This window comes from Paroedura picta, chromosome 1 (genome assembly GCF_049243985.1).
Source record: "Paroedura picta isolate Pp20150507F chromosome 1, Ppicta_v3.0, whole genome shotgun sequence".
NCBI classification, from domain to species: domain Eukaryota; kingdom Metazoa; phylum Chordata; class Lepidosauria; order Squamata; family Gekkonidae; genus Paroedura; species Paroedura picta.
The window spans coordinates 46737763-46760161 of NC_135369.1; the positions used below are offsets into that span (position 1 = coordinate 46737763).

Genomic DNA, 22399 nt, shown 5'->3' on the forward strand with positions numbered 1-22399 from the left:
GCACATCATGAGAAATGCGGGATTAGAGGAGTCACAAATTGGGATCAAGATTGCAGGGAGAAATATCAACAACCTCAGATATGCAGATGATACCACTCTAATGGCAGAAAGTGAAGAGGAACTAAAGAGCCTGTTGATGCGGGTGAAGGAGGAGAGTGCCAAAGTTGGCTTGAAACTCAACATCAAGAAAACAAAGATCATGGCATCCGGCCCTCTCAATTCCTGGCAAATAGAAGGGGAAGAAATGGAGATAGTGACAGATTTTATTTTCCTGGGCTCCAAGATCACTGCAGATGGGGACTGCAGCAAAGAAATTAAAAGACGCTTGCTCCTGGGGAGGAAAGCTATGGCAAATCTAGACAGCATCCTAAAAAGCAGAGACATCACCCTGCCAACAAAAGTGCGTTTAGTCAAGGCTATGGTCTTCCCAGTTGCAATGTATGGCTGCGAAAGTTGGACCATAAGGAAGGCCGAGCGTCAAAGAATTGAGGCTTTTGAACTCTGGTGCTGGAGAAGACTCTTGCGAGTCCCTTGGACTGCAAGGCGAACAAACCAGTCAGTCCTAGAGGAGATCAGCCCTGACTGCTCCTTAGAAGGCCAGATCCTGAAGATGAAACTCAAATATTTTGGCCACCTCATGAGAAGGAAGGACTCCCTGGAGAAGAGCCTAATGCTGGGAGAGATCGAGGGCACAAGAAGAAGGGGACGACAGAGAATGAGGTGGATGGATGGAGTCACTGAAGCAGTAGGTGCAAACTTAAATGGACTCCGGGGAATGGTAGAGGACAGGAAGGCCTGGAGGATCATTGTCCATGGGGTCGCGATGGGTCGGACACGACTTCGCACATAACAACAACAACAACTGGATGGATGGCGACTGAATGGCGTTTTTCCACCTGCTCCAAGTCTGACTACTAGCGCCCTACTTGTCCCTGGAACACCTGGCCATGGTGATCCATACAACAGTCACTTCCAGGTTAGACTTCTGTAACTTGCTCTATGCGGATCTACCCTTGTCCCTAACTTTGAAACTGCAATTGGTGCAAAATGCGGCTGCATGGGTACTTACCAGGTCACCCTGGAGGGCCCATTTTCAGCTGCTGCTGAAACAACTGCATTGGCTACCAATTTGCTTCTGGATCAGGTTCAAGGTACTGGTTTTAACATTTCAGGCTTTATGCGGCTTGGGTCCTACTTATCTATGGGACTGTCTACCACCTTATTCCCCCACAGGGCACTTAACTCTGCAGGTATGAATCTGCTAAGGGTCCTTGGGCCCCGGAGACATGTCTGGCCTCGACCATGGCCAGGGTTTTCTCAGTCCTGGCCCCTACATAGTGGAATGAGCTCCTGGACCATTGTGGGCCCTGTCGGAGCTCTCTGATTTCTGCAGGGCCTGCAAAATAGAGCTCTTCCATCAGGCTTTTGGTTGAGGCCAGGTGGAAAGCCTCAGGGTATGTGATCAGGTCCCCCCCTCCCCACTCCTGTGCATGGTGTTAGACTGTATCAGGTGCTATCTGTTAACTTACTTTTATGTCATCTGCACCAAGACCAATGCCCGGAGCATGGGGAAGGACTTTTTTTTGGTTACACTGGAAACCGCCATCCTGTGTGTTGTTAGGGTTCTATTTTAAATTGTTACTATTGTGTATATTTTATGGGATAGTATGAGATTTTTTCCCCTTTTGTAAGCTGGCACAAGCCAATTTCCTGAGAGCGGCAGTCTAGAAATCTAAACACAAATAAATAAATAAATAAATAAATAAATAAATAAATAAATAAATAAATAAATAAATAAATAAATAAATAAATAAATAAATAAATAAATAAATAAATAAACAAACAAACAAACAAATATGGTTGGGAAGCATAGCCACCAGCTGTTAGATTTAAATGGCTGTGAGCCATTAAACATGCCCTTAAAAAAACAACTTGAAGGGGAGGTAATGAAATAAATTGCTGCATACATGACCACCTGGGACCCCTCCTCTTCCCATCCCCGCCAGGCCTATCATAGGCCATTTTGGGAGAGGTAGTGGGTCAACATGATCCATCTTTAACAAATTAGAAAAATACATATAAAAATTAATTAACTCCTCACCCATTCAGGAAGCTCTTTGAAGTCCGTCAAGAAACTGGCTGAGAAAGCCAGGTCTAAACAAATACCGTTGTTAATTTTTATACTATGAGTCAGTATCTCAATGATTTTCACAATTACAGCAAGACATTTGTTCCAGCCAACAGTTGGCTGTATTCTATTTCTAAATCAAGCTACCATGTGCCCTTGAGCCCTGCTTCCTGCACCATCTTGACTGGAAGCTGACTTTGTAGTCCTCTGTCTCATGAGGTTTACATTTTCCTTCTTTAAGGATCTAACAGCAATCAAAAGAGTGTATTGTAAAGTTAATGCTCTGGCTTCTTCCCTTTCATCTGCCTGCTTCTAGGCCAGGAAACATTTATAGGTGATTATGACACATTTTAAATTTAATTTGGCTTTAAGCTGTGATCTAAAAAATAAATAATAAACTGTAGAAACACAATGGCACCACTGCTTGATGATGAGACTTCAGAGTTACTAGCACAGTTACTTGTTTCAATACATCTTTGGGTCACAACAAATAAGGATGGTGGCATTTGCCAGCAATCATTACTAGGGCCTTTCAGAGCAGGAATTAAGTATGACACTTTTTGCTGCACATAAAACAATAAACACAACAATACTTTGGAAACAGTCACACACAACAACAAATGGCTTTGGACCCCCCCCCCCCATAATTTATTTAAATAATCAAGTGGCTGATTCTTGTAAGTACGAAATCAGCAAATCTGGCAAGTTAAGGATGGCTCAGGAAGACTCACCAGGAGGACAGACAAATATGACATTGTCAATCGGGATTAACTTTTGGTTAACTAGAAAACTTTTTTGATTTTTGCATTCCTTGGGGATGTAGAAATCCATACCTCATGTGAGGATAGTGTAATGAGGCATGGAGTGCTGAAAGACAAGAAATCGGGGGGGAGGCCCGGTCAAGTTCCCAAAAACCTAAAGAATCCTGGAGGGGGAGATTTGGGGGTAAAATGGCAAAAGTTTCCAAATTGTCCATCATCCCCATGGACATCAAATTGTTTTGTTTTTTAAATTATACCTTAAAAAATTAAACCTATGCTTTCAGGTTTAAATTTCTCTGAGCTGCCTCCTTGCTTCTAAGATATGTATTGTTATTATATATATTTGTTTTACATATGTTTATAAAGAGTAGGGATCTGGGATTTTTGCTGAAATGTGTGAACTTATTTGATGAAACTTTTTGCCTAATGTGAAAACAATGTTGTACATAGTACAAGCCTTTTATTTTAAAACTTTATGTAAAATTGATAAAGGATCAACCTCTCAAAGTTTATGTATCACAGTTATTTGCATATTGGCAGGATAATACCATGTTTCTTGGGGTACCCAAATAAAGTAGTCAGTAGTATTGTCAAGCCCATAAAGATAAGATTCTTCCTGTATTCTAATGGAGGCAGACCAATATAACTTTCCACATGAAGGTGGTTTTGCTTGTTTAGTATGTAAATACCCATACTTTTTTCTATATTTCAATAGCTAGTCTCTGAACTTTGACACTTCATTTCTAATTTTCTAACTGCCAGTTTGTTTGTTATCTTCCTTTCATATTTGTGCCATAATTTCATATTTATTCCTTGTATAATCTTAGTATTTGAAACTCAAATACTTTGGCCACCTCATGAGAAGGAAGGCCTCCCTGGAGAAGAGCCTAATGCTGGGAGCGATTGAGGGCAAAAGAAGAAGGGGATGACAGAGAATGAGGTGGCTGGATGGAGTCACTGAAGCAGGAGGTGCAAAATTAAATGGACTCCAGGGAATGGTAGAGGACAGGAAGGCCTGGAGGATCATTGTCCATAGGGTCGCGATGGGTCGGACACAACTTCGAACCAGCAACAACAATGTTAGTCTCCTTCCATTTCCATTTATTACTATGATGTTGACCTTTTAATAGCCCACTGACTATCATACAGCATTCTGCTATTTTTCTCATTTCACTGTTCTGTTGGAGTCTACAATGCCTGTGAAGAGTTAATGACAGTTTTTTAGATCAACTGTCTCACTTTCTCCCCATTGTCTAACTTACATTTCACTCAGCCTTTCTATTCATTACACCCTGAAATTTAAGGAAGCCAGACTCTAAGAAAAAACAAGATGAAAAATATATCAGCAGAGATTCATCAGAGCAGTTTTGCCACATACTTCTAAGGGTCACCCTCTCCTTATTATTCACCTGTACACTCCCTAGACCTGTTCTGGTACCTATCCCATTCAATTTACTAATATGAAGAGACAAACTGGATGCTCACAAGAAGAAGAGGGGCTGGCCCCATTATGATTATGAAAGCAGTGCAATAAAGTCTCCCACAAGAAAGATCAAAAGAAGTTCTGCCTACTTGGGAGACTCATCAGGTATGTAAAAATGAGTTTTTATATTAACTCAAAGGAAAAAGAATTATATACAACATGATGATTGGTTCCAGAATATGGTTCAACAGGCTTGAAATGTCACAATTCAAAGGTAAAAACAGGAGAATGATTTGTGCAAAATAGCACCCACCATTAGGGATGGGCAGGAACCTACAAATTCCAATATGGTTTGAGGTTTAGCTCAGACCCTGAACTGAACCTGAACCAAACCAGGCAGTTCAAATCCCCCTTTCTCCTGGCTGCACCAGCCATTAGCCTATTTGTTTCATTACCTCCATTTCAAAAGGTTTCTTTAATCAACCTGTTTAATGGCTCACAGCCATTTAAATCTAACAGCTGATGGGTGGACCCACCCCGCTGTTAAGTTTAAATGGCTTGCAGCCATTTCTGCCTAACAGCATGGCAGGTGTGCCTGTAAGCTGGTAGCCTGAAATGGCTACAAGTAATTTCACTGGTCCATTTTGCTTCCCCTGCTTGGAAGTAAAGTGGAGAGGGTGGAAAACGGACAAGTTAAATGGCTCATGGCCAATTAAACCCAACAGCTGATGGGTAGACCCACCAACCATTTAAGCCTAACATGAATGTGAGCCGTTTCACCCGTCAGTTGCGCTTGGAACTAGGAGGGGAATGAAATGTTGCCTTCCCTAAACAACAGTTCATACACTATGAACTGGACCAAGTTTGTGCTGAAATTTGGCTCCTTAACCAGTTTGTGCCCATTCCTACCCACCACTGCTTTGGACCAAAAACAGACATGTCTCTCATTACACCATTTGGAATAGACTAGGAGATGGATTTTCAAGTAAAAAAATATGTTTTTCTACCACCTAACTGCCTCTTTCCAGCATTTTCAACATTTGCCCAACCAACATGACACTGATTGGCACGGCCATATTTCTGACTAGTAACTCAGGACTGCTTAACTGCCTTGAATCAGCCATTATGATGAGGGATAACTTGGCATCTGACAAGGTTTGATGGTAACGAGGACTAGAAGTGAAAATTTAATCCAATATATCAACCAGTAAAGAATGCCATATCTCCAGCATAGATTAATCATCTCTTCCTTACAAATGCAAAAGTGCTATTGCACCAGGCAGGTAAAGGTAAAGGTAAAGGTATCCCCTGTGCAAGCACCGAGTCATGTCTGACCCTTGGGGTGACGCCCTCCAGCGTTTTCATGGCAGACTCAGAATCCTGCAAATTGCTTCAATCTTTGAATGTTAATGAATACGAATTGCAAAAAAAATTCTGATAGCCAAAATAAATGATGACTGGATACAAACCTAACTCATGGCCATCATTTCAAAACTCTAATGGTATCATCTAGCATTTAGAAATGTCATACTCATTTCTTCAGTCACTCTTTCCCCTGTTTCTATTTAAAACAATATATTCTTCCAGCTGGGGCATTTGTTTTAAAATGATTCTCATAATGGAGTCTCCAGAAAATGTGTTGTAAGAATACATTAGCCAAAGTAAATGTTATGAAAATATACTAAGGAATGATACTTCTATTTCAGAAAACTTTAATTCCTGGCATGCTATTCCCATGCCTGTGACAACTCTACAATACGCATACATGGATATCATAAGCATTGTCCTGGAGCAATTTCCAGCTGGGGAGAAGCATGTTTTGTGATTTAGGCTTGATGCTACTAGAAAAAAATAGTAGAAAAGAACTTGTACCGAAAAAGAAAAATAACCAGCTACTTTTTCATCTATATTTTATGTCATCTTCAAAGATAGGGATAGCCACGAACAAGGAAAATGCGGTTTCTTTTGTGATGTGCCCTGTTTGCGAACCACGGTCCATCACGAATTTTTAACTATTTCATAAAATGGTTCAGATTGTGAGGTGAACACTTCCCAGTGTGCTAAAGACACCAAACTAGCAGGGGCTTGCTGCTTGACACTCTTCTAGCAACCCTCAAAGTTTGGTGAGAATTGAATATACAGGGTCCAAGTTACAGCCCCCCTGAATAAGGTCTCCCAGGAAAGTGCTTTCTGGGGGAAATGACTGTGTGTCATTTCCCCAGAAGGCACTTTCTTAGAGGCAACTTCTTGGGGCAAGGGAGACAACTTGAGGGGAGGTGAGTGGAGATAGGTGAGTAGCAGGGTACCTCAGGGCTCGGTGCTCGGTCCAGTACTTTTTAACATATTTATTAATGATCTAGATGAGGGGGTGGAGGGACTAATCAAGTTTGCAGATGACACCAAATTGGGAGGACTGGCAAATACTCCAGAAGATAGAGACAGAGTTCAACGAGATCTGAACACAATGGAAAAATGGGCAAATGAGAACAAGATGCAATTTAATAAAGATAAGTGTAAAGTTCTGCATCTGGGTCAGAAAAATGAAAAGCATGCCTACTGGATAGGGGATACGCTTCTAGGTAACACTGTGTGTGAACGAGACCTTGGGGTACTTGTGGATTGTAAACTAAACATGAGCAGGCAGTGTGATGCAGTGGCAAAAAAGGCAAATGCCATTTTGGGCTGTATCAACAGGGGCATCACATCAAAATCACAAGATGTCATAGTCCCATTGTATACGGCACTGGTCCGACCACACCTGGAGTACTGTGTGCAGTTCTGGAGGCCTCACTTCAAGAAGGATGTAGATAAAATTGAAAGGGTACAGAGGAGAGCAACGAGGATGATCTGGGGCCAAGGGACCAAGCCCTATGAAGATAGGTTGAGAGACTTGGAAATGTTCAGCCTGGAGAAAAGGAGGTTGAGAGGGGACATGATAGCCCTCTTTAAGTATTTGAAAAGTTGTCACTTGGAGGAGGGCAGGATGCTGTTTCCGTTGGCTGCAGAGGAGAGGACACGCAGTAATGGGTTTAAACTACAAGTACAACGATATAGGCTAGATATCAGGAAAAAAATTTTCACAGTCAGAGTAGTTCAGCAGTGGAATAGGCTGCCTAAGGAGGTGGTGAGCTCTCCCTCACTGGCAGTCTTCAAGCAAAAGTTGGATACACACTTTTCTTGGATGCTTTAAGATGCTTTGGGCTGATCCTGCATTGAGCAGGGGGTTGGACTAGTTGGCCTGTATGGCCCCTTCCAACTCTATGATTCTATGATTCTATGATTCTATGAACTCTGAGCCGGCTTCCTGATAGGGCAGTATATAAACCATCAAACAAATAAATAAATCACATATATCCAATCCCTGTCAGACTTGGAGAAGAAGGTGGAGTTCAAAGTTGCAGGGGCCCTCCCTTGGAGCCTCTTCTACATGCCCTCAAAGTTTGTGTATTGATTTATTATTTATCATTGTATGTATATTCCACCTTGTCTCCGGAAACTGAGGAATGATAATACAAAGCACTGTAAAAATAATAAAATTAATATCAGTTTAAAACCATTATATAATCTATTTTAAAATAAAGATTTAAAATAAATACAGTTTAGGGTTGTGCATAGCAGCGTCTGAATTGGCCTGTGTGTGTGCTGAGTTGTGCACGTGTGCCGGGGCCTCTCCTCCCTCCTTGCAGCCTGGCGCTGACTGCATCACCCTGGAACGGCCGATTCGGACATTGCCACGCACAACCCTAGTATAAATAATAGAAATCAACTTTTGTGAGCTCTCTCTCTCTCTCTCTCTCTCTCTCTCTCTCTCTCTCTCTCTCTCTCTGTGTGTGTGTGTGTGTAGAGGAGAGATTCAAAGCTATAGCATCAATTTTCTGTCTGGTGGGGTCAGGCAGGAATGCCAGTGGTTCTGATGTTACCAGTGTTGCTTCTGGCCTCAACCATAGTTGTTGCTTTGAGGTTTTGTAAATATTTTGATTGAGCAGAAACAGACTGTCTGGGTATGTCTCCCCTCACAGACTAGCACTAACCTCCACAAACAGCTTGAAACTTCGAGGAACGTTCATTCTGGGTGATCTGCCACAGAATTGACACTGCAAATCATGAACTAGCCAAAATTCACCATAAACTTTAGTTTGTGAGGTAGCTGTCATAGATAGAGGTATGCTTTGTAACCTGATGCTCAGAAAGGTAGCTTCATCTGACAGTAGGCTATTTTAAAGTTTCCGCAGAGTGGCTGTGATGGGTCCATTCAGTCACTTCCAAAACACAGGCAATGTTGAATTTCCTAGCCCCAGATGAAGCTGATTGGAACAAGGCATGCCACAAGGAAGAACAACTTCTTTTGTGAGTGAGTGCTTGGGGGATCACAGGAGCTGCTAATTATGTGTGTGTGTAAAGTGCTGAGCTTCCAGGAGGGTGGTATATAAACAAACAAACAAACAAATAAATCACATCTGACTTATGTTGAACCCAGCAATGGGCTTTCAAGGCAAATGAGGTGCAGTGGTGGTTTACCACTGCCTTCCTCTTCAGAGTCTTCCTTGGTGTCCTCCCTTCAAAATACTGACTACTGCCTAGCTTCCAAGACCTGATGCAATCGGCCTATACCATACTGCCTTCCCTCATGCTGCCAATTAGACCCCAAACATATTTCATGTGACACGCTAAAAAATCTCTCATAGTTTCGGAACTGTATTAATTGATACTCTTAAATATATGAACAAGCATTATAAATACATGAAATTGCAGCTTTATTTTTGATACGCTGACTGAGTCATGAGAAAACTTCATGATCTTAGAATCCTTGTGGATACAAAGGGAAGTTGGGAATAAATGAAACTGTGTTTTGTACAATGGTACATGGCATGGGTTGACCTCACTGCCCAAAGTTGATCTGAGCCAAATACATTCCATGCAACTGCATGCAGAACAGCCCCTTGCACCCCCATCTTGCTAAATGCCAGTTGCCATGCACCTGGATGAGTGAATGGAAATATATTATGACACTGGAGGGACACCTCAAGTTTTTGTTAGGCCTAAAAATGGACCTACCTGCATATTTTCCCAATAGTGTAGGCCTTACCTTAAAGAGGGACATTCACACTGAAGCAAACTTGAAAAGAGAGAACATTCACACAAAAAGAAATTTACTTGGCCAATAATTTCTGGTGTTTCTATTAAGTATTACTGAAGGATACTGCATTTTAAGAAGGGATTCCTTTGCCACAACAAAAATTGCAAAGTCATAATCCTAAACTCAGGATAGGTCCAGTAAAATGTGCAAAATTATGACTTCAAAGCAGCAGAACAGAAAGCCCGAGTTAAAAATGCACAAATGTTTTGGCTCATCAGCAAATAAAGTTTTAAAACATGGCAAATTTTCCATAGGTCTACTTCAGTTTAAAATGTTGTCTCCAGAAAGAAAGTCCCTCTTTAAGGATTCCAGCCACATTGCTTTACAAAGTGGAACTTGCTGCAACACTGGGTATTTTTTTAAATAATCAAACACTTGATTTTTCTGCAGCAGTCACTGAGGCATTCTTTATTTGACTTCTATGCAACCTTTCTGCACAACAAAGGCCATAACCTGCAAAAGTGCAGCTGAATCTGATATACATATCCGTCTGCACAAGTAACTCTAGTTGAAATATTTTTATTTCACACAGATTTTGTGAATTATTAGGCACGCAGAAAAAAAACACTTGGACAGTTTTCAAATGTATTTGTAAAAATCTTGTGAAATTTTTTGTTCTCACAAGAAAGAGCTCAAAAAGAAAGAACTACTGCGTTAGTTGCCAGCACTTGTCAGGAATTAATACTGGCTACTTTTGAAATTTTGTTCTCGTGGCGGGGCTATTCAAATGTAAACCTTTGCTGCAGCACAAAATTGAACATCAAACACATTGCTGGCATCCTTAAGACAAGACTTACAAGGAGTGAGAAAACTACATGGACAAAGTTAAAGGAAATAAACATATAGGAGTTCAGAATGCAACAGTGCTAGACAAGGCTTTGATAAATGCAAGTTCATTCAGGCAAGAGGACAAAAATAGTTTTTACTCCATGTCAGAGGTAAGAGCATGACAGTCTAAAGAGCAGAACGGGCTAGCAACCCCCAAATCCCTTTTCGCTTACATCAGGTCTCAGCAAACTCCTGACACATCAAGTCAAATGCAGCCCAAAAACCACATAAGATCTTTATAAAGCTGTTTTTGCTGCCTGCCAAGGACTGCTCAAACATCATATCTGTTAAGCATCTGACACACCAACAAGCCAACATGATGGACTGTGTTGCGGTTGGTGGCTCACAAATTGCTGGCTTAGAATTTTTTAATGGATTTTCTTCTTGACCTTCCTCCAAGAAGCACAGTGTATACCTCCCACCCTCTGCTCCTTACAACAACCCTGTTAGGTGAGGTATTGACTGGCCCAAGATCATGCAATGGGCTTCACAGCAAGGTGGGGATTTGATTCCAGGTCCTCTTAGTCTTGATCTAACATGCTGACCACTATACTACACTGGCTCCTTATGCAGAAAGATACTACTTTCCTGACCCTGTCCTTATCACTCACAGACTAACCATCCTAAGTAAGTTTTACCATACTCATTTGTTTGTGGATTAATTCCTTCCAGATTTTCTTTATTCAATCTCTAGTCTGATAAAGGCCTTGGAGATTCTCCACAGGTAAACTCGGCATGACGCAAGCCTGCAGTAGTCCTTGATCTGAGAGGGCTTCTAAGTAGGGAAATTGCAGGTGTCCCAGTTGTACCAGCAAAGAATCCTCTATGCACCAGGAATCCAGAGTGAATGATGTGGGACTTGATGAGAGCAGGCTTGTCAGCTGCCTAAATCCTGTCTCTTTCATAGAAGCTTAATGTGATGTTATTAACCAGGTGATATGCTCTTTACCTCCATGCTTTTAACTGCTTCAGTGGCTGTTCCCATATATCAGACTTTTATTAAAGAGACAGAACATTTTTCTCTGAGCCCATTGACAGCCCTACAATGGGAGCAACAAAGTTTTGAAATCAGGTTTGCTTGCTGCATCTCTGCTTTTGACTTTTCCTACTCTGCACACAGCAGTTGCTGGGTTAGACCAAGCAAAGCCAAGCCCAGCCCATTGCATACATTATAGGCAAGCCCAAGGTTTTGCTCCACTGGTGCCATCACAACTGTACTGTCATATACAAACGTCTCACAAAATTTAAATACTGCTAAAATGGCCTGCAAGTTGCTTTAAGACTCTTTTCTAAGACACCTGAATAGTTAATAAAAATCTGACAATATCCCAGTAGTCAAAACCAGGAATATCTGAAGTGACACAATATAAAGAAAGAACAATTCTCTGTTCAAAAGTATTATTTTAAAAATAACTTAAACTTTTGAACAATGTTAAGAAAAGTTGAAGTAAGCTTTAACTCACACCAGTTTCTACCAGGAAAATGTTGTTGGCCTTTTAAGGTACTATTGGATTTGAACATTGTTCTGTTATTATAAACTGACACTGCTAGCCACCTGAAACTATATATTAAAAATATATATATAGATTTCCTTGTCTTCAGTTTTTGAGTGGTTCAGTGGAATGTCTTTTTACTAATGAGGTAAGTAAGGCCCATCTCTGTTTCAAAGCCTCTGTTTCAAAGAATCTGAAGGAACAGGCCTTCTAAGATCAATGAAAAACTGCTTAACAATGAATGAATAGGGGAGTATGCCTTTTAAACATATAAGTGGTTCATTTACTAGTACCTATCAGTAGCTGGCAAAAAAGAAAGCAATTCAAAAACTTAGGTGGAACCATATGATGGGTATATACTATTTGAGGCCCTGAAGGGCCTGAGTGATGATAGGGTAGGGAACATGGGGGTGATGAAGAGTAAACGCCTGATCCACATAAAGCAAGTTATACCCTATCAAAATCCACAGGGCTTTAAAGTAGTTGTGACCTTTTGGCCCAACTGATGCACAACTAGCTCTTTGGGATTAGAGCCCAAGATTGCAGGGCCACATTACAGGACTGGCTGTGCCCCATTATTATCAGTGGCTAGCAAAGAAAAGAAGAACACCTTGAAACAGTATAATTGGATATAGAAGGTGCAATGACATCTGTGTTTGGTTTACAAGCCTCAACCTGGATAGGAAAGACAACTGGTGAAAAAGGCCCACAGTAATTGGGGGGCTTAGAATCACTTATTTCAATCCAAGGCCATCTGCTCAAGAATTTCAAATAAACAACCTTGTCTTCACTTCCAGACAGATATTGCATATAACTGGTTATTTTACTATGTTTTGTGTATTCAAAAGAACAACACTCAGCCAAATGGAACAGAATGATGGTTGAAGAATTCATGTTTTGCCTTCCTCATCCTTTCTCCAGGGAGGTCAGAGTGGCATACAGAGTTCTCATTTCTTCATTTTAATTGCACAACAATCCCATGAAATAGTTTAGACTGAGAGTGGATGGCCCAGAGAACATAGGCTGAACAACCTGGTCTCCCCAACCACTATATTACAGTTAACCACTATATTAGGGATACCAGCTTTCCATCTTGTTCCATCTCATTGTAAGATCCTAAAGTATCTGTTACTTCCTTTCAGAAACTAATTTATGGGTTCTCCTAGTACTCGAAGGAGTAATGAAAGAGAATATTGTGTAGTGGGTAGTGACCAAATACACCACCCCATATGCATATGGAAAGCAAGAAGCCAGCATGGATCCTGAAGAAACAGTTATGGCTGTGGGAAGCAAAAGTAGACCCCACTATGTGGCTTTACTTTGTGGACTGGAATTAAGGTGCTGATCAAGTTCAGTAGAGACAGACAACAGTGTACAGTAGTTTCTATCACCAGAGAGATCTCCCATGGCTATGGGGAAAGCACACCAACACTTCTGGGCCGCATTGTTCAAGTTGCAGGATGTTGAAGCAACACTTAAATGTAGAGAAGTGTTGCACTTCCAGCTTCATACACTAGTTCCCTCCTGCCTGGCAAGGCTGGACTTGGTGCCAACCTTGACTAAGTGTTCTTGTTCCTAATAACAAGAATCAGAAATCATGCTAGGGGGGAAAGAATATATGGATAAGTGCCAGGAAATGACATGCCTCATCATCTTCTGGTATAGGAAAAACAGCCAACAATTACAGAGCAAAGCAAATGAGTTCCCTCTGCATTCAGCTCCTGTTGCTCTTTTTACTGAAAAGTTTTGGACTGACTTAGGCATGGGAGAGATTAGGGCAGCAACTGATACAGGGCGCGTAGTTTTGCGTATAATCAAATGGCACCAGTCAAGTGTGAAGAATACAGAACGTAAATAACAGATGGAAAGCACTGAGTGCGGATAGTTCAAGCCATGTGGTGAGAATGCAACAACATAACTGAGGCTGAACACAAACATAAGTATAGTGAAAATGGTTGAAATACACAGCCACTGCTAGAACATCATCTTCGAGAATGTTCCACCCCATTCAAAACAGCTTGTCCCCAGACTTAATTTCTCCCATCATTCCATAACGCTGTAGTTGCCGACTGTCAACAGAAAGTGAGAACTACCTCTAATGTGCCCATAGGAAAATATTAAAAGTTCTATCTGCAGTGATAAATCTCATTACTTCATAACACAGTCATTACTTCACAACACTGCCCAAATTGGACGATCATGCATCAGAGAGCCCTTAGGTAAGGAAAAACAGAAGCCAAAATATATTTTGAAAAACTTGGAATATTTTCAGGTTCCATCGATCAGAGGAACTGTATATTCTTTTTAAGAACTGAAGGAAATATAATATACTCATGCTCAACAGAAGCAGAAGGACAGATTGTGGATCCCAATCTACAAAAAGCCTCCAGTGGACTTCTAATTTCATAGCACTGTGATGTGGAGTCACTGCTGCTCTAATTTAGAATCTTCACCAGTTAGTGGGGGGGGGGGGAGAGAAACATCAGCAGTGCAACAAAGAAGAAACAATTGAAAGAAGAAAAAAGTAGTCAACAACCATTTTTTTTAAAGGACAATATGTAATGATGCGCACCAGTGGAAGCTATATGAGGAAGAGGATATTGGGGCATGACATCTAAACACTGAGCTCCACATAACTAATAAACTGCCACTAGATAAACTGAAATAAGGACAAGTTGAACCGAGAGGGAACCAATGAAATCTGAAAATGTTTTGCTTAGATTTGAACGGTTTGCCAGTTTAACACACCTTGAAGTATTTCACATATGTGCCCTTCAAGTGGATCACTATGAATTCTTTTTACTTGCTCTTGATTCTTATGAGAAATGTGTATACTACCACTCAGGAACATGGCCCTCAAAACATACAGTCCAAAGGTTCCTTTATATAAAGACTGGCATTATATTTGGAAATAATGCATATTCCAGCATGAGGAATAGTTTTCAGCCAGCTATATCCTTAGATACTGAGGGTATATCCTCACATGTAGATGAAAGTTGATGGGTGAAACACAACATATAGTAATAACAGTAGTGACCATGAAAGAACTAACTGAAAGTCAAGAGGATTCAATGAGATTTTGAGTTTGTAGGAACAGACTGAATATTTATCATGTCTCTGAGACTTACCTCTGAAGTACCCATTAGCCTTACTATTTTTGACAGAGTATCTATTTTTCACTATTTTGGTTTTTCAATTCTGTGAAAGTATTACAATCAATATCATAAAGTAAATCTGCATTGACATTTTTGGTCAAGTTCTCTCTCTCTCTCTCTCTCTCTCTCTCTCTCTCTCTCTCTCTCAAACACACACACACACACACACACACACACACACACACACACACACACACGCGCGCGCACAGATTGCTACTTACAATCCGAGGTTTGAAGGGTGGTTTGATTTTCCTTTGTTCTAGAAGAACCCAGTCAATTTCCTTGAAGAATGGGTGCTGCTTAATGGCATCCTCACCATTCTGTGATGCCACACAACCAAGTCGCTTATTTGGATTCTTTGTCATGAACTGCGGAGGAAGACAAATTTACTGGATATTAATTACCAAATATTGATTAACTTGTGGTAAATTGTACCAAAGAGGTGGCTAAAGAGCTGTAGGCCAAGGTTCTGGAAGAGGAGGGAGGCCCTCCAAGGGATTCGGCTGAAGGACATGCTTCCCTGAAGGGTGGTGTTTTGGGTGTTCCTTGCAGCCTTGTCATTGTAGTCTGCATGCAAATCAGAACCTGTGTTTATCTGATGACTTAACTAAGAATACATATCCCAGGTTCCACCGTCTTCCTCAGGCCAAATAAGATAATTTCCTATGTTACACAACTACCAAGCATAAATGTTTCCGGTTGTCGGATGAATATAGCAGTAGGATGCTTGTGTTTTCAAACACTCATTAATTTCATTCACAACTGACACCCACACAGAGACCCAATGATAAGCTACCATTCCATTCTTTCCACCAAATACTACAGTGAAGATTATACCTGACTCAAGCTGATGCCCATCTGTCTTTGAGGTTTGCTAAGGGAAAAGCTTACTGCATGTATTCTTTTAATACAGTTAACAAGTACTACCATATAAAACCATCTAATGTTAAGCCTATTGCTATCTACTCTTGGTAGATTTACATTGAGTCAAAAAATCACAACTTCAAGTATAGGCTAATGGAGTCTGAACTTGCTGTGATAGGGGAACATAACTGGGGGTTGGAGTAGATAAGTCAATGAAAGGGCCAATTCAATGTGTTGTGCAGTGAAAAAGGCAAAATTTATGTTAGAGATTATTAGGAAAGGGAATGAGAAAAAAATGGCTGACATTATAATTCCCCTGCATAGATCTATGTAGCCTCACTTAGAATACTGTATCTCAAAAAGGACATTGCAGAGTATAGAGGAGGGCAATCAAGATCATGAGGGGTTTGAATTCTTTCTTTCTTTCTTTCTTTCTTTCTTTCTTTCTTTCTTTCTTTCTTTCTTTCTTTCTTTCTTTCTTTCTTTCTTTCTTTCTTTCTTTCTTTCTTTCTTTCTTTCTTTCTTGAGGTTTGGAGGTGGGACTTCAAAATGGTACAATGCTAGAGAGTCACCCCCCCAAAGCAGACATTTTTGCCTGGGGAGTAGATTTTTATAGTATGGAGATGAGCAACAATTCCAGGAGATCTCCAGGCCTCAGTTGGAGGTTGGCTGTCCCTGGTCTGAACATATTCCTTTAAATGTGGAAGTGGAGCCTCAAAAGTGTGCAATGCCCCCGCAGCCACCTAACACTCCCTGACCTATTTCAGGTCAAGAAAATACCGCATATAGGAGGTAAGGTGGCCAGATTGGTGTAGCTTCATGTTCCGGAATTCCACACTACATAGGAGTCCATAAACCTGACTAAGGTCAAGACTGCTGTGCACAGAGAGACCTCCTCTTAGGGTTGCCATCTTTCAAGTGAAGCTCTCTACCCCACTTCCCTCACGGGGAGTCTGCTATGGAGAGAGGAAGGGAAGGCGAATGGAAACCTGAGGCCTGCTGGGTAACTGCGGGCCATTCCCAGTTCTCACAGCCCCACATCCCTCACAGATTATCTACTGTGGGGACACAAAGGGAAATTGTGTTTGTAAACCACTTGGAGACTCCTTTGTTTAGTAAACAGCAGGGTACAAAAATCCAGCTAAGGGGGGAGGCACATGATAGAGGTTTATAAAATTACATTGAGAAAGTTGAGAAAGAGAATTTTTTCTCCCTCTCCCAAAATACTGGAATTTGAGGACACCTAATGAAACTGATTCATTTCTCATGCTAGCAAAGTTATGCTCAAAATCCTACAAGCTAGGCTCCAACAATATGTAGACCGAGAACTTCCAGAAGTACAAGCAGGATTTCGAAGAGGCAGAGGAACTAGAGATCAAATTGCCAACATATGCTGGATCATGGAGAAAGCTAGGGAGTTCCAGAAAAACATATACTTCTGCTTCATTGACTATGCTAAAGCCTTTGATTGTGTGGAACACAACAAATTGTGGTGAGTTCTTAAAGAGATGGGAATACCAGAGCATCTTATCTGTCTCTTGAGAAACCTATATGCAGGTCAAGAAGCAACAGTGAGAACCGGGCATGGAATCACTGATTGGTTCAAAATTGAGAAAGGAGTTCGGAAAGGCTATTTACTGTCGCCTTGCCTATTTAACTTATATGCGGAGCACGTCACGAGAAAGGTGGGGTTAGATGAGTCACAAATTGGGATCAAGATTGCAGGAAGAAATATCAACAACCTCAGATATGCAGATGATACCACTGATCTTCTAGTCTCTGTGATATTAGCTTTAGTATCGTCCTTTCGTCTTGCGTGCTAATGGATGAGATGTCCAGACCCATAATTTGAAGTTTTTTTGACATTTTGCCCAGCCAGCTGAAAGAATAAGGGTCACTCAAAAGGTTAATTAACAAACTACCCATTTGAGCATGGAAATGAATTTTTAACCTTATTTAACTTGTATGCGGAGCACATCATGAGAAAGGCAGGGTTAGATGAGTCTCAAATTGGGATTAAGATTGCAGGGAGAAATAACAACCTCAGATATGCAGATGATACCACTCTAATGGCAGAAAGCGAAGAGGAACTAAAGAGCCTGTTGATGCGGGTGAAGGAGGAGAGTGCAAAAGTTGGCTTGAAACATCAAGAAAATGAAGATCATGGCATCCGACCCTCTCAATTCCTGGCAAATAGATGGGGAGGAAATGGAGGTAGTGACATATTTTATTTTCCTGGGCTCCAAGATCACTGCGGATGGGGACTGCAGCAAAGAAATTAAAAGACGCTTGCTTCTGGGGAGGAAAGCTATGGCAAAAGACAGCATCCTAAAAAGCAGAGACATCACTCTGCCAACAAAAGTGCGTCTAGTCAAGACTATGGTCTTCCCAGTTGCAATGTATGGCTGTGAAAGTTGGACCATAATGAAGGCTGAGCATCAAAGAATTGAGGCTTTTGAACTCTGGTGCTGGAGAAGAATCTTGCGAGTCCCTTGGACTGCAAGTCAAACAAACCGGTCAGTCCTAGAGGAGACCAGCCCTGACTGCTCCTTAGAAGGCCAGATCCTGAAGATGAAACTCAAATCCTTTGGCCACCTCATGAGAAGGATGGACTCCCTGGAGAAGAGCCTAATGCTGGGAGTGATTAAGAGCAAAAGAAGAAGGGGATGACAGAGAATGAGGTGGCTGGCTGGAGTCACTGAAGCAGTAGGTGCAAACTTAAATGGACTCCGGGGAATGGTAGAGGACAGGAAAGCCTGGAAGATCATTGTCCATGGGGTTGCGATGGGTCGGATATGACTTCGCACCTAACAACCACAAATGAAACTGATAGGCGGTAGGTTTAGGACAGACAGAAGGAAAAACTACTTTACACAGAGAGTGATTAAAATCAGAATTTGCTGTCAGAGAATGAAGTGATAGCCAATGGAATAAACAGATTTAAAAGCAGATAAGACTAGCCATGGTGACTTAGGAGAGCCTCTACATTCAGAGGCACTAAACCTGTGAAACCCAGGGCAAGGAGGCAAAATCAGGAGAAGGTCTCTATGCCTTTTTATTGGCCCTACAAAGGAACTGGTTCAGTGGTCCCCAACCTTTTTATCACCGGGGATCACTCAACGCTCACCGGGGACCACTCAACGGCTTTTACTGAGGTCCGGTGGGGGGGTAGTTTACTCCTCTACTCTCAACCACTGCCCTAACGCTCTCTGATCGCTATGGTAATGTTTAAACATCCCTTCAAAATAAGATACAGACACGCCACAACAATGAAGTGTGTTGTAAAGGGCTGGGGGGGGGGTGAAGTAAAGGGGCGGGAGAAGGCGTCCTTTGGGGCCCACCTCCAATTAGTCGAAGGACCACATGTGTTCCGCAGCCCACAGGTTGGGGATCGCTAAACTGGTTAACCTCAGTGTGAAACTGGAGGTTTGACTAAATGGACCACTGGTTTGATCCAGTTGGGTTCGTAACTTTAGTCATTTTAATATGTTACCTCCTGATCTTCAAGGATGTAATAGAAATCTGAAATTAATATGAAGACTGTAACAATTTTAGATTTATTTGTGTCTTAGAAAGAGAAATTTTTAAAAGACTATTTGCAAATTTGCCAAATACCACGCAGAAAATGAACAAAACCCAAATATTCTGCAAAAGCTACTTAAAACTGCATTTTAAAAATCTTGATAGAACTCTGATTTACAGTGCCTGAAGAACAAAATCCATGTTTAAGAATACAATGTGAGGAAACCAAATGTTCCAAAGCTAATCCCTTGTTAATATTTGGCAGTCAAGTACACAGACGCCCCTACATTTCCTCTGGTCTTCCTGCCCTCCTGTTAACTGAATGCAGCTGAAAGTCCCAGATGAAGGGCACAAGTTTCAAGCACTGAGCTAAGTCTGAAACTACAGCAAAAGTGGCTCTTTTTGGGGGGAAGGGCTAAATGAGAAACTGCAGGATTCTTCTCATATGATGTAACTCTATTGACCTCGGCTGATTTATGATTAAAATTTAAAACAATATGTGGATGTTCCCCCTCAATGAAATCAATCAGGTTAGGCTGCTTCCAATGTTAGCAGCAGTAAATTCCTAAGCCTTGATAAAATTTAAACTAGGGCTCCAGTCCAGCTGAACATGTGTCAAGGACACAGAGCTCTTACGAAGTCAACAACTGTTGACAGCAACTTTGTGAGAAGGCTGGAAATCTTTGAGAGAGAATCCTCAGCAACGCCAAAGAACTAGGTCCTAAGAGCACTTGTAAGGACCCAAGAAACTAAGTGTAAATTTACAAAACACACCAACATGGTTGTATGTGTGGGAAATTTAATTTTTCTTGTATTTTTGCCTTAGCATCTCCACTTTTCCTCTTCCTGGAAACTCCCTTAGTGTCTTTCCTTTATCTGCATCCTTCTCTCTCTCCCTCCCTCCCACTCACTCACCCTTGGACCTTTAGCTGTCTCTCCCCCCCCCCTCCTTGGGATCCCTGCCTTCACTACTTCTGCAGGATCTTCTGTGCCACCAACTTTCCATTTTTTGGCTTTCTCCCCCTTCAGGTTACCTCCATTTAATTCTCCCTTTACTTGTGTTCCATATTCCCTCTTGTCCTTTTTCAGTCTCCCACCCATACTAATCAAGCAATGAAGTCAAATCCCCAGCAAGTTCCAAAATGGCTTCTGAGATCTTGGGGTCAGTTATGCACATTGTGTCTATGATTTTTGGGAGGTCTAACAGTACTCTGCGTTTTTAACATCAGTTTGTGGGAAAATCTCCCATCCGTGGACATGGATTTTTTGATCCACATTCTAGGGTCGTTCAGAATTAGCTATATAGATTATTCGAAGCAGTGTGCATGTAATTTTAATTTAGCGTATTTGTCGGCATATAAGACGACTGGGCGTATAAGACAACCACCCGACATTTCCACTCAAAATATAGAGTTTGTTACATTACCTTACAGTACCTGCCACTGTCACCATTGTACAGCTGCAGCGCAATCGCAGCGCTTCCGGCCCACCCCTGCATCTCCCTTTGACAGGCACTAGTGCGCAAGTGTGCATGTGTGAGCTCTGTGTAGATAAGGGGTGGGCCAGAGCGCCGCTGCTTCCCGCCGAGCAGAATGGGCTGGTCATGCCAAAAAGGCTGACCCACTGCGGCCGCGCTTGATACTGCGCTATACTGGATGGTATATAGAATGAGGTGGGCGGGATCGGGACGCCACTATGGGCAGCTATGTCTATCCCAACTGAAGTGCACCCGGCATATAGGACGACCCCCCCACTTGGAGGCATGTTTTTCAGGGGGGGAAAGTAGTCTTATACGCCAGCAAATACTGTAATACAAAATTTATTTTAACATACACATTTTAAATTTATAATACTAGTATATTAAATATATTTTAAGAAGAATCATTTCCTCTTTTCAGGAGTAGAATGGAATATTCTGGGTGAAATTACTGACAGCCATTTAATGAACTGAATATGGCCTTTTAATTTTATTATTAACTAATGAAATAATCAAGAACATGATGTAGGGGCATTTATTTTATACTGCTGTTCTCAAAAAGTCTCACAGCAGTTTACAAATGTAAAACAACAGTTTCCATAAAAACCCCATAAACCAAGCCCTTATCACAAACCAGGCAAACAGTAATCACTACCCTAAAAGACTTCAAACATCCCACCCTCTATCCCCCAATTCTTTTCCAATGGGTGCAGGGAACCAGATCTAACCTATCTGGGGGATCCTCTGATGGTAACGCTGAGACCCTGCCCTCGCCTCAACCTTACGGTGGAAGAGTTTCGTCTTTCAGGCCCTGCAGAAAGCTGGTAACTCCGGCAGGACCCTCAGCTCTTCTGGGAGCTCATTCCACCAGGCTGGGGCCAGGACCGAAAAGGCCCTGTCTCTGGTTGAGGCCAGGCAGGTGTCCCAGGGGTCCGGGACAGCCAGTAAATTCATACCCATAAAGCGCAAAGCCCTTCAGCAGACATAAGCAACCAAGCGGTCCCACAGATAAGTAGGACCCAGGCCGCGTATAGCCTTAAAAGTCAATACCAATACCTTGAACTTAACCGAGAAGCAGACTGATAACCAGTGCAGTTATCTGAGCACCGGCTGAATATGGGTCCTACACGATGTTCTAGTGAGGACCCTTGCAGCCACATTTTGTATCAGCTGCAGTTTCCGGGTCAAAGCCAAGGGCAGGCCCACATAGAGCAAATTACAGTAGTCTAATCTGGAAGTGACTGTTGCATGGATCACTATGGCCAGGTGGTTGGAGGACAGGTAGGGTGCTAGTAGCCGCGCCTAGTGCAGATAGAAAAACGCCGTACAGGCTACTTTGGTGACCTGAGCCTCCATGAAAAGGGAGGCATCAAAGGTCACTCCCAAATTCCTGGCACCACAATGGACTTCCTGATGCTGCCCTTGTCTACCCAGCCACAGGACCTCTGTCTTGGAGGGGTTCAGTTTCAGATGACTCTGCCTCAGGCTGTAACAAGAGGGGAAAGATAGGAAAGCTGCACCTGTGGATGGAAATCTGCCCTGAGACATCACAGTGAGGGTCACTCTATAAATCAAATGAATAAATCAAATGTCCCCAGGGCAACATTAGTG

The 22399-nt window shown here is 41.9% G+C and overlaps 1 protein-coding gene across 1 annotated transcript in view; it reads right to left on the minus strand.

Moving 5' to 3' along the window:
• The window catches only part of PRKCE (protein kinase C epsilon), a 422794-nt gene that overhangs the window by 10309 nt on the left and 390086 nt on the right, over window positions 1–22399 (minus strand). The window contains exon 14 of the mRNA XM_077337194.1: window positions 15147–15293. Coding sequence (XP_077193309.1) covers window positions 15147–15293 — 147 coding nt within the window. The remainder of the gene's footprint in view (window positions 1–15146; window positions 15294–22399) is intronic.